Raw genomic sequence first — 14,523 nt, forward strand, 5'->3', positions numbered from 1 at the left:
TAACCAGTATTATACATTTAAACATTTCTTTATACATATACTCATATGCCAACTCATTATGTGAATTTTTATCAAAGCATTTAAGCATACAATTATTTTTCATTTTGTTCAAAAAAAAGCTCATAACAGCCACTTAGTATTTATATATACTTTTATTAGGATTATGACCTTTCTCTCTCCCTGAAGACTTAGTCGGTGATTTCAGCTCATTATTATCTTCTGTAGCAGTTCTTTCACAAGCAGAATCACTCTGCTTTGGTAAATTATCTCCAATATTTGTGTCAATCTAAAAACAAACATTGATCTACAGTTAGAAACTTGGTTCTTAAACCCACATCTATATATTACAAAAACTTGATTTAACAAAAATTAACAGACATAATACAATAAGCAATAAATTTACAAGCATTACTTTTAGAAACTGTGATCATATTCAAATGAAGTAACACAAAATTCTAAGTATGAAAAATGTAAACCTTTCTATTTATTACCATACACTACGAAACTTGTAAAATACGTTACTCTCTATCATGTTAATTGTCCATTATTCCAACTGAAAATTCCATAAAAGATGTTGAGTTCATTTTTACTATAAAGAGCTTGATTTGTAGATGAGAGCTCACATAAAGTGTACTTAAATTTGTAAATGTGCTCAATGGACATATGCTTTACCCAACTAAACTATTAGTCTTGAATATTTTTGAATTCTACAACTCTTGGTTTTCATTTCATCGGTTCTGTAATGAAAAACCCTGCAGGAGTCTTGGAATATTCTTTAAAGATTATAACATTAGAAATTACAAATCAAATTACAAACTATAGAAATGTTTTAATATTTGTATACATTTTAGGAACTGACATGTGAGATTAAGCTGAGTAATACATTATGAATTATCATTAGTATTCACAGCACTATTGTGCAATGGATCTTAGCAGTTACATGTCTTAAATTTTCAGCCTACATTCAAATACTTTTAACCCTTTTGCAACCAGTGGTAAAAGTAGCTAATTGAATGGTATATTTCCATGATGATGAAACTCAAAAATATTTAAGTCATTAAACATTTTAAAGTACAAATGAAATAATTTGTATTAAGAAACATAACAAAAGCTTTTCCATAACATAAATCATATCAAGAATAACTCCTAACTATTAGAAAGATAATCCACATCAAAAGCTTTATAAATATTATTTCATTAAGATTTAGCTTCTCACATCCAATGACAGTGTTTATATATGCCACAAAACAAAGGCTTTAACAATGTTTTTTTCTGTATTTACAAACAAATTCCTAAGTGCTATGAGTTACCATAAAACCTATTCTGAAAAGCCTGTACGAAGAAGCCAAGAAAGTCAGTAGGTACAACCTAAGTGTTGGTTTTTTCCATAAAGGTACATGGAAGGCACGATCTGAAATGGACTTTCAGTGTGTGCACAAGAACTAGGGCAGATGTGTTGAACATTTTCATTTATTCAAGACTCAATGTACATTTTGAGAAGCAAGTACCCCATATGAGACAAACACTAGGGATTAGATGGGTTCTGAGGTGGAGATGAGACTATTTTTAAAAGGGGGTAAAAAATAAATGAGGTTAAACCCCATGAAATTGGTAAATAGGTTGAACAATTGCAACTTGAGGGAGAATAAGATTAGATGGAGATGAAACTGCCAGATAACTTTAGTTATACAACTCTTTACAAATCATATGTTTTGTTGTCCAATTGTTATGAATTAGTAGTTGTTTACAACAGAGAAACTACAGCATCATGTTGCTAGAACTTGCTGAGTTTCTTATTGGTTTAAATGAGTATTACTGCATCAGGATATTTTGTATTGTGTGAAATGTCTAGATTTTTCTTGAGGTATAATATATGTCAGAAAATCATTACTTAGTTCTAGATCTAGACTGAAAGACCATGAATTTAGTTTTTAATGTGAACTTAGACTGTATTGCAATAACAGACTACAGAAGAATACTTTGTCTTGTCAATTGTGCTCTAAAGTAATTGAACCAGCCTGTTTGAACTTTGATGGAAAAGAGAGAATTATTTAAAACTCTGGATAAAACTGTGTCAACCAGCAGTGTAGGGAACATTTGTATATAAATTTGATTTCTTTTTACAATATTATTTTAACACAAGTGGACTGTGCAGCTGTTTGTTCATAATTGACATTTATCAACAACAAATCATAGACACCTACTGTATATATTAAAAAAAAACCTTTACAAAACTGAAAGTGGTGAGCCAGCTAGGATACAGCTGTAGAAAAAGATATAAACAACAGCAGCAAAGTTGTTTGCTTAAACACAGCTGGGACCTGACATGGCCAGGTGGTTAAAGTACTCAACTCATAATCTGTAGGCTGAGGGTTCAAATCCATGTCACACTAAACATGCTTGCCATTTCAGCCATGGGGGTGTTATAATGTGATGCTCAATCCCATTATTCATTGGTAAAAGAGTAGCCCAAGAGTTGGCAGTGGGTGGTGATGACTAGCTGCCTTCCCTCTAGTCTTACACTGCTAAATTAGCGATGGCTAATGTAGATAGTCCTTGTGTAGCTTTGCAGAAAATGCAAAAACAAACAAACACACAGCTGGAGTAGTAACAAAAATATTGTAGAGACCACAACCACACTATATAACTAAGTTGAATGACTTTGATAAGTGGATAAATAGGGGGAAAACGCTGTGTTCAGAGGTGGCCATCTATCATAGTTTGTTAAACAAGACCCAAGAAGAAAAGAGTGTGAACAAAAGAGAAGAGGAGGTGAAGCTGAGAAGAGAGGAAGAAAAGAGAAAGACTGAAAGAAGAATGTGTGTCAAACACAAACCCAAAAAGGGTAAAACAGGAAGGGAGAGAGAGGAATGCCTGGAAATATAATTGGAACACAGACTGAGACTGCCAAGCTTATCAAAACAGAAAGACAGAAAATCCAAAAATGACACTGGTGCCAGGGCTAGCTTATCCAATGTACAAAAATTTGATAAAGAGAAAAATGAAATGGACACTTTCCTGAAGATATATATGAAATATTTGCACAAAGTCAAAGAAGGAACTGGACAGCCTGTTTCAGCCCCATTCTCAAAGGAAAAGTTCTACAAGTGTATAAGGACACGATGCCACAAGATGTCATGCAAGTTAAAAGCAGCTATACCAAAGTGCTGTGAACTTAGCAAGAAAGGATTTCATCAGAAGTTTAGGGAAGCCAAACCTGATACTGGAAATATCAGTTTGTGGCATGTCTACAGCAATACTTCACAATATGGATTGACACACCCATCTTTTTAAAGGACTGGCAGATCTATTAATATGTGAACAGTTTATGATCATGTGCTCCAGTGACATTTCACTGTTCCTAAAGAAAATAGCATCAAAAGACATAAATGAGGTACACAAGCTGTCAGAACAGTATATGGAAGAAGTGGAAGAAGTAGTATTGGCAAGTCCAAGAATAACTAGTCAAAGTTGAAACCAGAAGCAGAATGCCACCAAAGGTTGCAAGATGGCAAAAGACAAAAGGAAGAAGAGATGATATGTTTGTCAAAAAGGTGGGGCATATTGTAAGTAAGTGCAACACCATCACCAACAAACAGCAGCAGAAATCTGAACATTAAGAAGCTGTAGATATCCCTAAAGATAGTTTTGGCAAGAAACAAGGAAAGGGTGAATACCACCATTGGTGCTGCTGCCAAGAAACAGAATAAAAATAATTTGTCAGATTCACCACTATATAAAATTTGTATTTCATTGCACAAGCCTTTGATATTTTTTCACAGTAATGGGTAGAAGAAATTGAAACACAGAATTGTATTCCAATATTAAAAAAAAAATGTTTTCATAGATATTCATAAAATAGAACATCACATTCCCTCTCAATAAATTCAAATTTACCACACCAATCTCTTTTTTCACAATTACACATAAAGAAATCCAACTGCACATTGTATCAAAAACATTTTTATTTTAGGCTTTAGTTTACCTTTTCTTGTGAATATGGTTCTTTCAACTCAGTGTTCATAGATTCTTTCTGGTCAGTTGGTGTGTCCTCTTCTTTTTCCTCTGTTGACAGTTCTTGTTCACTATCTTCAGTATTCTGATCTTCTATGTCTGAGAAACGAGCAGCACTGTGGTCAGGTCTAGGCTTTAATGGCTGCAACTGATTAACTGCACTTTCTCTAACAGTCAGCACATGTGTCTGTGATGAAAAAGAATAAACTTTATTTGCAATACTAATGAAAAATTTGCTTCTCTTTCTGTAACAAAGAAAACAATAACATGAATTATGATAATAATCCTGAAAAATTAGTGCAAATTTTGATCTCTTATTTAAAGCAAAATCAGATCTACAAAATGGAATTACTGCAGGCACAACAAACTAATGGAAAAACTTTACAGATATATCACTTTCACAACAAACATCACAGAAGAAAAAAAATATATAAAAATAACACATTTACACAAAGTAATACCTAAATCTCAAGTGTGCCAGGATAAAATAACAAAACAACTAATTATCAAACAAGGTTTAATACAGTTAACACAGCTACCTCTAATACAATGGAAATTAAAATTCACAAATCTTTCTTTTTACACATCAAACACTTTAGCGTTCAGTAGTTTTAAGAAATTAGGTATAAGTACAAATATGCATGTATAAAATGCAACAGCATATGTAAAGAACACAGGAATTAGCTGATCCATATAAACAGCAAAAGGTAGTCCAGATATTAAAACCTCAAGTCTGAAAAACAAATGTTAACATCTTCCTATTCTGAAAATGTATTTCTGATAAATACTTATCTCTCCTCAAATACTAGTTTTTATTGACTTTTACTGCCCTCTATTTTCACTCACTACCAGTATTAATACTCTCACTTACCCTCACATAATTTTCTATGGTATTGGTGGAGGACTGTATCATTCATTCATTCATTCTGTGGCAGGGGTTAGTTTGAAGAGAGAGAAGCCAGGAGACATCTCTCCCCAACTGGGATGCTCAGAAACATTCTTGTTCCTTTTCAACCCTGTCTGTGGAGTTCTAAGTTGACTTGTTCTATTGTTTTGCTAGCCTGTTGAGTATCCTGACAGGCAGTCTTGAAAAGTGAGCAGGTCTCTCCATAGGAAGGGATCAAGGTTGTTTAAATTTTGAAATTTTGAATAGAATTAATCTGGAATTTTGGATACTGGATACTGGGTAGATGCCTTTTCAGGGCTGGATTTGGAATTTAGCTGTAGGGGGAAATGGGAGATCCCCAAGAAAACCCAATTTCATGGCCAGGGTGCTGAATGAAATTACCCTGGCCATGCCTGGATAAAAGCTGGATTTGACTGACTTGGTTCATCGGCAAACACTTGGACTAGTGTCGGATGAGGCTTGTCGGGTATAAATAGATGTCATTGTAGCTGGGCAGATCAGGAACGTCGTTGGAGGCAAAGATGGGTAAGAGTGGAATAATACTCTTGAAGCTGTAGGTTCTTGGTTGACTGGGAGCATGAGTAGGTGTACTGTCTGGCAGAACTGGCTGAGTGTGAAAAGATGGTTTGGAAGTGGAACGAGTGATTCATTTGGTATCTTCTTCTGGCTAAGTTGCTTGGTTTTTCATAATAGATCTGGTCTCCATTGAGTGGTTTGTTAAGTAGAGGTGTTGCATCTTGTAGTGTCTTGGGTTATGGTTTGAGTGGCTTGCACAGTCTTATTGTCTGTATCACACTGCATAGTTTCGGTGGCTGCTTGGTGATCCATCAAAGAATCTGTTGTCTTTCGCAGGGCGTCCGGAGACAGTGTATGTTAAGGTTTACAAGTGAGTTTAGGTGTCATGGGCTTGACTGTTTGGCGATGGGGACGTTCGGCACAGAAGTGAAAAATGTGGTAATAACATCTGTTGCATAGAATCTGATCAACAGTGAATTTTGAAATGGTAACTATTTTCATGAAGTGTGTAGCTGGGCCTGTAGTTTTCAAAAATGTAGTGGACAGCATGTAACTTTGAGTTAGTTTGATTTTTGACAGCATACTTGATTTCATCAGGGTGTACTGAAGGATCAACACCTCTGAGGAAAACAGAAAAGAGAGTCCTTGAGCTTTTTTTGGTGCATAACTGATTTTGAATTCTGTGCTCCATGGCTTACAGAAGTACTTTAGGTCAGCTTGAGTGGAAGGCTGGAGAAAAACTCTGTCCCAATGAAAGATTCGAGTCTTGGAGGGATCCATGGAAGCTCCAGGCTTTGCTTGAGCATTAAGTGAGGTGGAAGTCCATCCACTATTACAGGAGAGATCACCGGGATGACTGGCATGATAGGTCCAGGCTGAGAAAACACCCCAGTGGAGAGTAAGAATAGCATGTCTTACTAGCTGAACATCTAGGATAGGAATCTGTGTGAGGAATGCATCAGGTAAATGAGCAACAATCTCCACCAATAGAAGTGTGAACCCCCTAGCATAGCTGACTTCCTCTGTTTTTTAGAGCACTATCATCACTTCAAGATCAAATATAAAAGACACACAGGAAGTGGGAAGGAATGGTGGAATGTTTGAAAAAAGTATCTACTGGAAATACATTTTCAGTATAGAAAATTGTGAACTTCTAATAAAATAACTTACCCCTTTCACATAATAGCTACAATCCAATAGTTGCATAAAAGTCACCGAGATGAGCACTTTTTGGAAAAAGCCTGAAGAGAACTCATGGAGTGAGATACCCTAATGTAAAGGGTCACACCCATGGGATACTGCACCTCATCTGTATCAGGTATACATTTTACCTGTTATGAAGAAACATGTTGCTATATATTGGAAGCACAAGATAGCATAGAGTGGTTAAGGCAGGCATATCAGACAATAATCAAAGGGTCAGTTCCAGTCTAAAACAATGTGGAATTGGATATTTGTCTTCCATATCATGATAGGTAGAGGGTCACAACTGTCTTCTCCTCCATACCATTTTGTTTCAACAACCAAGGCTGGGCAGGAGTGCAGATACCAATCATACAACCAATAATAATCCTGTACCGCATTTCACTCAGGTACACTCCTCATCCTTGAGGAATGATCATGTCACCATGTAGAAATGAGGCACATCCAATAATCAATTGGACAGGCCAGTGGTGTAGAGTGGCTAAAATGCATGAGATTTTAATTACTGGGTCAATTTTTGTCTAATATCAGTGATACCAAGAATGAATTTTCTGGGTCCCTACTGTCTCCATCTCAGGCTAAGATACCAGAAGGAAAAACTACTTTCATTACAAGAACCTAATCTAACACATAAATGCATACATAGTACTCAAACACACACCAGCCACCCAGAAAAGTGAGATCTGGGCAATGGCAGGAAGGTAGAATGCAATTTAGAGGGTCACTCCCATCTAAAACAGGGAGACTAAAAATGTATTGTTTAGTCCAAAGTAAGGGGAGGATCCCAGCCAAACCATATGTGTGAGGGCTTATAGTGGCAGTTAAAACTCTAACAAACACTTGCACACCCATGAATCAACATCCAGGTGATGGTAGGTAGCAGATTTCTCAGAAAGAGTGGTAAATTGCATGTGGTAGATTCGTCAAATCGAAAACCAATTGTCATCCAGAACTGTATTTGTCAGACCCGAAATAGAAGAACAGTACCAACCATCTATTCTGGAAGAATATCATTATCCTACTCTAAACCAAGTGGGATGCAGCATACCCAGGAGGAAGCTTCCATGGTCCAACACTCAAGTGGCAAAGACTCTTATACTTCACTAGAGGAGGGGAAAAAGAGCACTGAGGAATGAAACAATGGATAAAGTGCAATGGGTGACTGTGTAACCCTATTTTTAAAAGCACACCAAATCTGAAGGATCCAGGTCTAGCTAGGATGGGAGAGATGGGCAGAAATTCCTACCTTGTTTTACTCATGCAAATTTGTGAGTGTACACTCTGAAACAGACATAATTATGATGCAATACACTGAGGAGATGAACCTACAAAAATATTGAAAAACAGCCCATCTCTATAGTGAGCATTATAGACCTTGTAGGTTGCACAGTGAAGACTGAAGTATTAGTATACCTGAACAGGCACTATTAACCATACAGTGTAATCCAAAACGAAGTAAATAGAGGCCATTACAAAGGAAAAAGATAAACTTACACACAATTAAACCAAGGATTGTAAAACTGTGACAGGGGGCAAACAAAATCTGGTGGAGGAGAAGATAGCAAGATGATGAGGATAATGCAAAGTGAAAGTGTGGGGAGTGGTAATATGCTGGCCCAGATTATCTCCTTTAGTGGATGATGAAAATGAGCTGCTAGGGATATGATGAGATCATGTATCTGGTAGAAGAAAATTTGAAAAGGTGACAGTCATCAGTGGATAAGAAAAGATTATTGTGGTGAAAACAACCAGAACTGCAAAAGAAAGCTATGCATACTCATAGTCATGGCGATCCCTCGTGGTCGAGGATGATGGTCTTCCAAGTTCATACATGGGTTTGAAGATGACTAATGTTTGTTTGTTTGTTTTTGAATTTCATGCAAAGCTACTCAAGGGCTATCTGCACTATCAGTTCCTAATTTAGCAATGTAAGACTAGAGGGAAGGCAGCTAGTCATCACCACTCACTGTCAACTCTTGAGCTACTTTTTTAACAATGAATAGTAGGATTGATCATCACATTATAACACCCCCATGGCTGAAAGGGCTAGTATGTGTGGTGCGACGGGGATTCAAACCAATGACCCTCAGACTACGAGTCAAACACCTAAGCCCACCTGGCCAAGGTGGCTAATGAAGCCAATCCTTCCTGCTCAGGTCTTCTGGCAGTAAGGGCAGGTTAGTTCAGAAGGAAGGAGAAGTTTCAGTAGTAGCTGGTATTGTTTCCTCTTTTCTCATTTCTTTTTAAAATGTTGTCTTCTTGATGACTCAAAAATTCTGCTCCCTGATGGATAAGGGATCTCTCGGTGGTTCAGTCGTGAGCAAGAATTTTCCAATTGTTATCATCAATGTTGCAGCTCTTGAGTGTTGTCTTCAGGCCATCCTTGAACTGCTTCTTCTGTCCTCCTCTCATTCCTTTCCCATTTTTCAGTTGACCATACAGGAGTTGTTTCGGGAGTCGGCTGTCATCCATTCGGAGCATGTGGCCTGTCTATCGGAGGTGGCTTCAATGTTGCTAATCTTGGTTTCTTCAAGGATGCTGATGTTGGTTTTGTATTCTCCCCATTTGATCTTCAAGATACTCCAGAGATACCTTTGGTGGAAGCATTCCAGCTGGTTCAGGTTGATGATATGTGACCCATGTTTCAGATCTGTACAGGAGGGTGGAGATAACAATTGCCTTGTATATGAGCATCTGGGTGAATGTCCTAATGTATTGATCCTGGAAAACTAGTGTATAGAGATGTCCAAAGGTAGCTCCTACACATTTCAGGCAATACTGGATTTTGCAGTCAATGTCTGCAGAGGATGAGAGAGGGCTTCCCAGACAGCAAAAACTGCTGACATTTTCTAGGAGCTGGTCTTGTAGCTTGACAGCAGGCAATACAGGGTTAACCATTGCAGGTGTTGGTTGATGGAGAATCTGTGTCTTGGTCAAGTTGAAAGAGAGTCCCATTTTTTTGGTAGGCAAAGTCAAAAGCATTAAGGAAGTCCTGAAACCCCTGTTCACTCAGAGATGACACCTGATTGTTGTCAGCATATTGCAGGTTGATCACAGAGGTCAGCAATGTTCAGTTCTTGGCCTTGAGGCAGCTAGGCCTGAAGAGCTTTCCATCTGTCTGGTATTCAATCTTGATGTCTGGTGGTAATTTTGGCTCTATGACATACATGATGGCAGAGATGAAAATGGTGAAGAGGTATGGTGTGATTACACAGCCTTGCTTCACTCCAGAGTTGAAAGGAAAAGATTCTGTTAGGCTTCCATCAGTTTGAACCATTGCCATCATTCCATCATGGAGAAGGTGTAGGATGGTGATGAACTTTGCAGAACATCTACTGGCAGCAAGAACGTTCCACAATAATTCACAGGACATACTGTCAAAGGTCTTAGTGAGATCAATAAAGGCCATGTAGAGAGGCTTCTGCTGTTTTCGGCTTTTCTTGTGGAGTATGTGGGCAGAAAAAATCATATCTGTTGTTCCTCTTGATGGTTGAAAACCACTCTGGGTTTCTGGTATGATCTTTTCAGCCAGAAGCTTCAGTCGATCGTTGAGAATCTTTGCCAAAATTTTACCAACAATGGAGAGAAGCGAGATGCCTCTGTAGTTTCCACAGTCTAATCTATCCCCCTTATTCTTGTAAATGGAGACTGCTAGGGCATCTCTCAGGTCTGAAGGAATAGTCTTGATTCCCAGATCTTTGTGATTAGCTGGTGGAACTGTTGTTGGACCAGAGGTCCCCCTTCCTTGAAGATTTCAGCTGGGATGTTGTTGATTCCTACAGCTTTGTTGTTCTTCATCTTCATAACAGCACTTTTCACTTCTTCTGTAGTTGGGATTTTGCTGAGTATGTCTTCAGCAGGCTAGTGTGGAATGTTCTGAAGCACAGCATCTTCGTCGACATATGGATGGTGATTGGGGATCTCTTTGAAATGCTCTCTCCATCGTCAGTTGATCTCATCAATTTTAAGGAGAGTGGTCCCATTTCGATTATGCAGTGGAACTCTATTATTGGTTGTTGTCTTTGGTGGCAGCAAGGAAACCCCTGATGTCACTAGTGTCTGTAAGTTGCTGGATTTCTCAGGCTCTGTTTCTCCACCATTGGTCTTTTGATTTTCTCGTTGTCTTCTGTAGTAGAAACCTGCATTTCTGGTGCCTTGTATACTCTGTTGGGAACAGCTTGTAGAGCTCTGAAGGCTTGGTGCTTATTATCAATGAGTTGTTGAAGTTCCTCATCATTTTCATCAAACTAGTCCTGATGCTCCTTGGAGAGGTGGCCGATTGCTTGGGTGCAAGTTGATATGATGGCATTCTTCTTTAATTTCCAATGATCTTCAATCTGGTTTGAGCAGTCTTTTGGAAGCCCTTTTTGGAGGCATAATTTAAGTTCTGTTTTCTTCTCACTATTCTTTAGGGCTGCAACACTGAATATTCTTGTTGCCAGCTTCCTTCAGAGTAGTTATTTTGGTCTCATCTGAATTCTCATGGTGGAACAGATGAAGCAATAGTTGGTCCAACAGTTGCCAGCACCAGTCATGGCTCTGGTCTGAAGAACATCCTTTTGGTCTCTGGTCTTAATAATGATGTAATCAATCAGGTGCCAGTGTTTTGAACGAGGATTTTGTCAAGAGACCTTGTACTTGTTCTTTTGTTCCACACATTTAGTCAGAAGGAGAGTTTCATTGGTATTAACATTCCCAATGCCATTTCTTCTGATGGTGCCTTTCCAGAGGTCGTATTGAAGTATCAAAGGAGTACCCAAAGAAAGTGTATCCTCCCTTTTCCATTCTCAGCTGTCCCTCTCTGAATCACCTGGTCTCACTGAGAGCCACAATGTCGAGATTGAATTTTCCAATTTCTCAAGAGACTAGTGCTGTGCTTCGTTCAGATCTGTTAGAGTTGGCCGTGTCCATAAATGTTCATATGTCCTAGGTTCCGAATTTTAGCATTTGTGTATTTTGATCACAAGATGGTAATCTCCTCGGACGTGGTTATCCAAGGCGGATGAAACAAAGCAGACTACGTTTAGGGCACCTTTTACAGTCCCCTCTCCATGTGGCTTGAGCAGAGCAGATCTTAAAAAGGGCTGCTCAAAGATGGATGTCACTGCTGAAGAGCTCCCCCACTTCAATCCAAAAGCTTAATGACTGAATCAGATATCCACCATTTACATGTTGGGTCTGAACTAGAAGCTTCCAAATTCACAATTTTGCCTCCATCGCTCATAACCAATCACTGCAAGACTTGAGTTGTGGCTCAGGAAACTTTGTTAAACATGGAAGATGCCTGTGCGTGAGTTGATTTAACATGTGAATAATGTTGCACACCAGCAGACACATGGCCTTTGATAGTCAAGAGGTTAAGTCCAATGGCAAGGAAACCAAGATGATTGGAGCTTGATGAACTGCTGCAGCCCTCGACCTTGCCATCATGGGTGACCTTACCAGGAGCGCAAGGCTCCTGATGGCATAGCTCTCAGGATCATTGGCATGTGTAAGTCCTCTCACAACGACAAGGTGCCAATCTGATAAGAACTCAGACCAAACACAAGAAGTGATCATATCAGAATGGGAGTACAAATGTGAGATAAAAAGTAGGAAAATTAGAGTGAAGGTAAAAATTACCCTCGTGAACATCAACAATCTTGGAAAGAAATGATAAGGTTAAAGGATAACATAAGTGTTGATAAGTATGTGACACAGGATATGAAAGACATTAAGGACAAACACATCAAACCAACAATGCCCAAAGACTCAAAGGAGGATAAAACAGGTCTTCAAGTAAAGGTGTTAAAGGTAACAGGAAGTTCAAAGTCTTGAAGAAAGAGAGAGTAAGGGCATGCAAGACAACATTATGATTCCAAGTTGGCAAGGGTGTGGGTGGAGAAAGACAAAAAAGATGAAAAGAACAAAATGAAAGAGAGAAAAGTGTAATGGAAAAGACATAGCAGAAACAGGAAAAACTAAATGTTTGACATAGAATGACCACTGTCAAACAGCTACATGAAGAAACTTGAAAGATGAGGGACTGTGGGTTGGGAAGAGAAGAGACATTGATGGATTGGCAAATGCAAAAAATACACCACTTACACTAAAAAATAGAAAAGGAAAAATGAAGAACAGAATGAGAAATAAGGGGTGTTATCCAAGTGTAAAACTGATTTCTCTTTGCAAGGGACTTGACAAAAGCCATATGTGAAATCAGAGTGTGGGAATGAATGGGTTAAGCATGGACAGATGAGGTTGATAAAGGAGAGATGAAGAAAGAGAAAGCAATAATGGCAGTGACAGCTGAAGAGGCTTAGGTAAAATGACAATGGTTGAGCAGGCCAATTTGAAGTAATGAGAAAGATTCAACAGAGAGTGATTTTAGTGATGGACCCAACTTTGGAAAGGCATGGATGAGAGATAGGCATAAATTTAAAAGTCATTCCACTGCAGACTGAAGGCATCAACTGCCACAGCTAAAGGATGTAGTACAAGAGACTGAACAGAGGGAATTGGGTATTTAGATGGATGACAGAAGTGTCCAACTGAGGCATACCCAACTGGGAACATATCCTCTGGAAAACTTGTGGATTGAGAAATTTGTTTGGATGAGAAAGCTGGTGCATGATAAGATTGAGAGCACCCAAAATATGATAAGATAGCTGTGATCCCAGTACAGGAAATCCAATGTGTGAAAATACAGAGATAGAGAATTGGCAGCTTCTAACTACATGATGCAAGAGATCACAGTTTAGTTGTCAGAATGGTTCATATCCAATTTTTCCCTCAGAACAGGAAGGAACTGATTCAGTTCTCAATAGACAGCGGGGCCTGGCATGGCCAAGCGCGTAAGGCGTGCGACTCGTAATCCGAGGGTCGCGGGTTCGCGCCCGCGTCGCGCTAAACATGCTCGCCCTCCCAGCCGTGGGGGTGTATAATGTGACGGTCAATCCCACTATTCGTTGGTAAAAGAGTAGCCCAAGAGTTGGCGGTGGGTGGTGATGACTAGCTGCCTTCCCTCTAGTCTTACACTGCTAAATTAGGGACGGCTAGCACAGACAGCCCTCGAGTAGCTTTGTGCGAAATTCCAAAACAAACAAACAAACAAACAATAGACAGCCAGGGGTTACAGAAGATTGATACAAAAATGTCACTTGACCTTATTCAACTGCCCAAAATTTCTCAAGTGTCCAAATATGTCTCCCATCCTGTCAGAGAAGCATCTGAAAAATGGTGCAAAAATGGTCTGAGAGGTGGAAGAGGAACCCAAGCTGTGGTGTTATCTCTCTCTCCCAGCCACAGGAAAATAGATTTTAAAGAATGGATGAAAGGAAATAGTGAAATCCAAGGAATCCCTGACAAGGACCCATTGGTTATGTCAAACTAACTAAAGAGCTCTCATGCAAGCACAACTGAAGGGAATAAGGGCCTCCAAAGCACTCTCCAAAAAGAGATACACCCTTCTGTACTGGTAGAGAAGAAAAGGATTGAACCTTCTGAATCAAGAGCTCAATAGACCTCAGTCAAAAGAGAGAAGGCTGGGCCCAACTGAAATGGAAGTTGAAACAAGACCCCAAGCAAATAAGGTATTGTGTTGGAGTAAGAATCAACTTTAAATTTTGATCAGCCAACCAACAAAAGCAGCTTCTCTGAGAAGAAAATGAGTTCAGACAAAAAAAGCTGGAAGAGAGGGAACCAAAAGGAGCTAGTGGTTCATATACTGATAGAAACATGGCACTTGAGAGTGGAGAATATGGGCAAAAGCCTTAACCACTCAACAAAAAATGTAGGGAGTTGAGGCCAAAACGAACAGATGGTCCTTAATTGACAGATACATTTCTTGCAGACAAACTAAGGGTACTGATGGAATGTAGGGGAAAATGGGGATAAGAATGTAT

General features: G+C 38.9%; 1 protein-coding gene across 1 annotated transcript in view; it reads right to left on the minus strand.

Moving 5' to 3' along the window:
• Positions 1–14,523, minus strand: part of LOC143257542 (X-linked retinitis pigmentosa GTPase regulator-like) — a 121,010-nt gene that overhangs the window by 25,687 nt on the left and 80,800 nt on the right. The window contains exons 13-14 of the mRNA XM_076516364.1: positions 3,986–4,201; positions 169–286 (exon numbers count right to left, since the gene is read on the minus strand). Coding sequence (XP_076372479.1) covers positions 169–286; positions 3,986–4,201 — 334 coding nt within the window. The remainder of the gene's footprint in view (positions 1–168; positions 287–3,985; positions 4,202–14,523) is intronic.

This window comes from Tachypleus tridentatus, chromosome 7, assembly GCF_004210375.1.
Source record: "Tachypleus tridentatus isolate NWPU-2018 chromosome 7, ASM421037v1, whole genome shotgun sequence".
Lineage (NCBI taxonomy): Eukaryota > Metazoa > Arthropoda > Merostomata > Xiphosura > Limulidae > Tachypleus > Tachypleus tridentatus.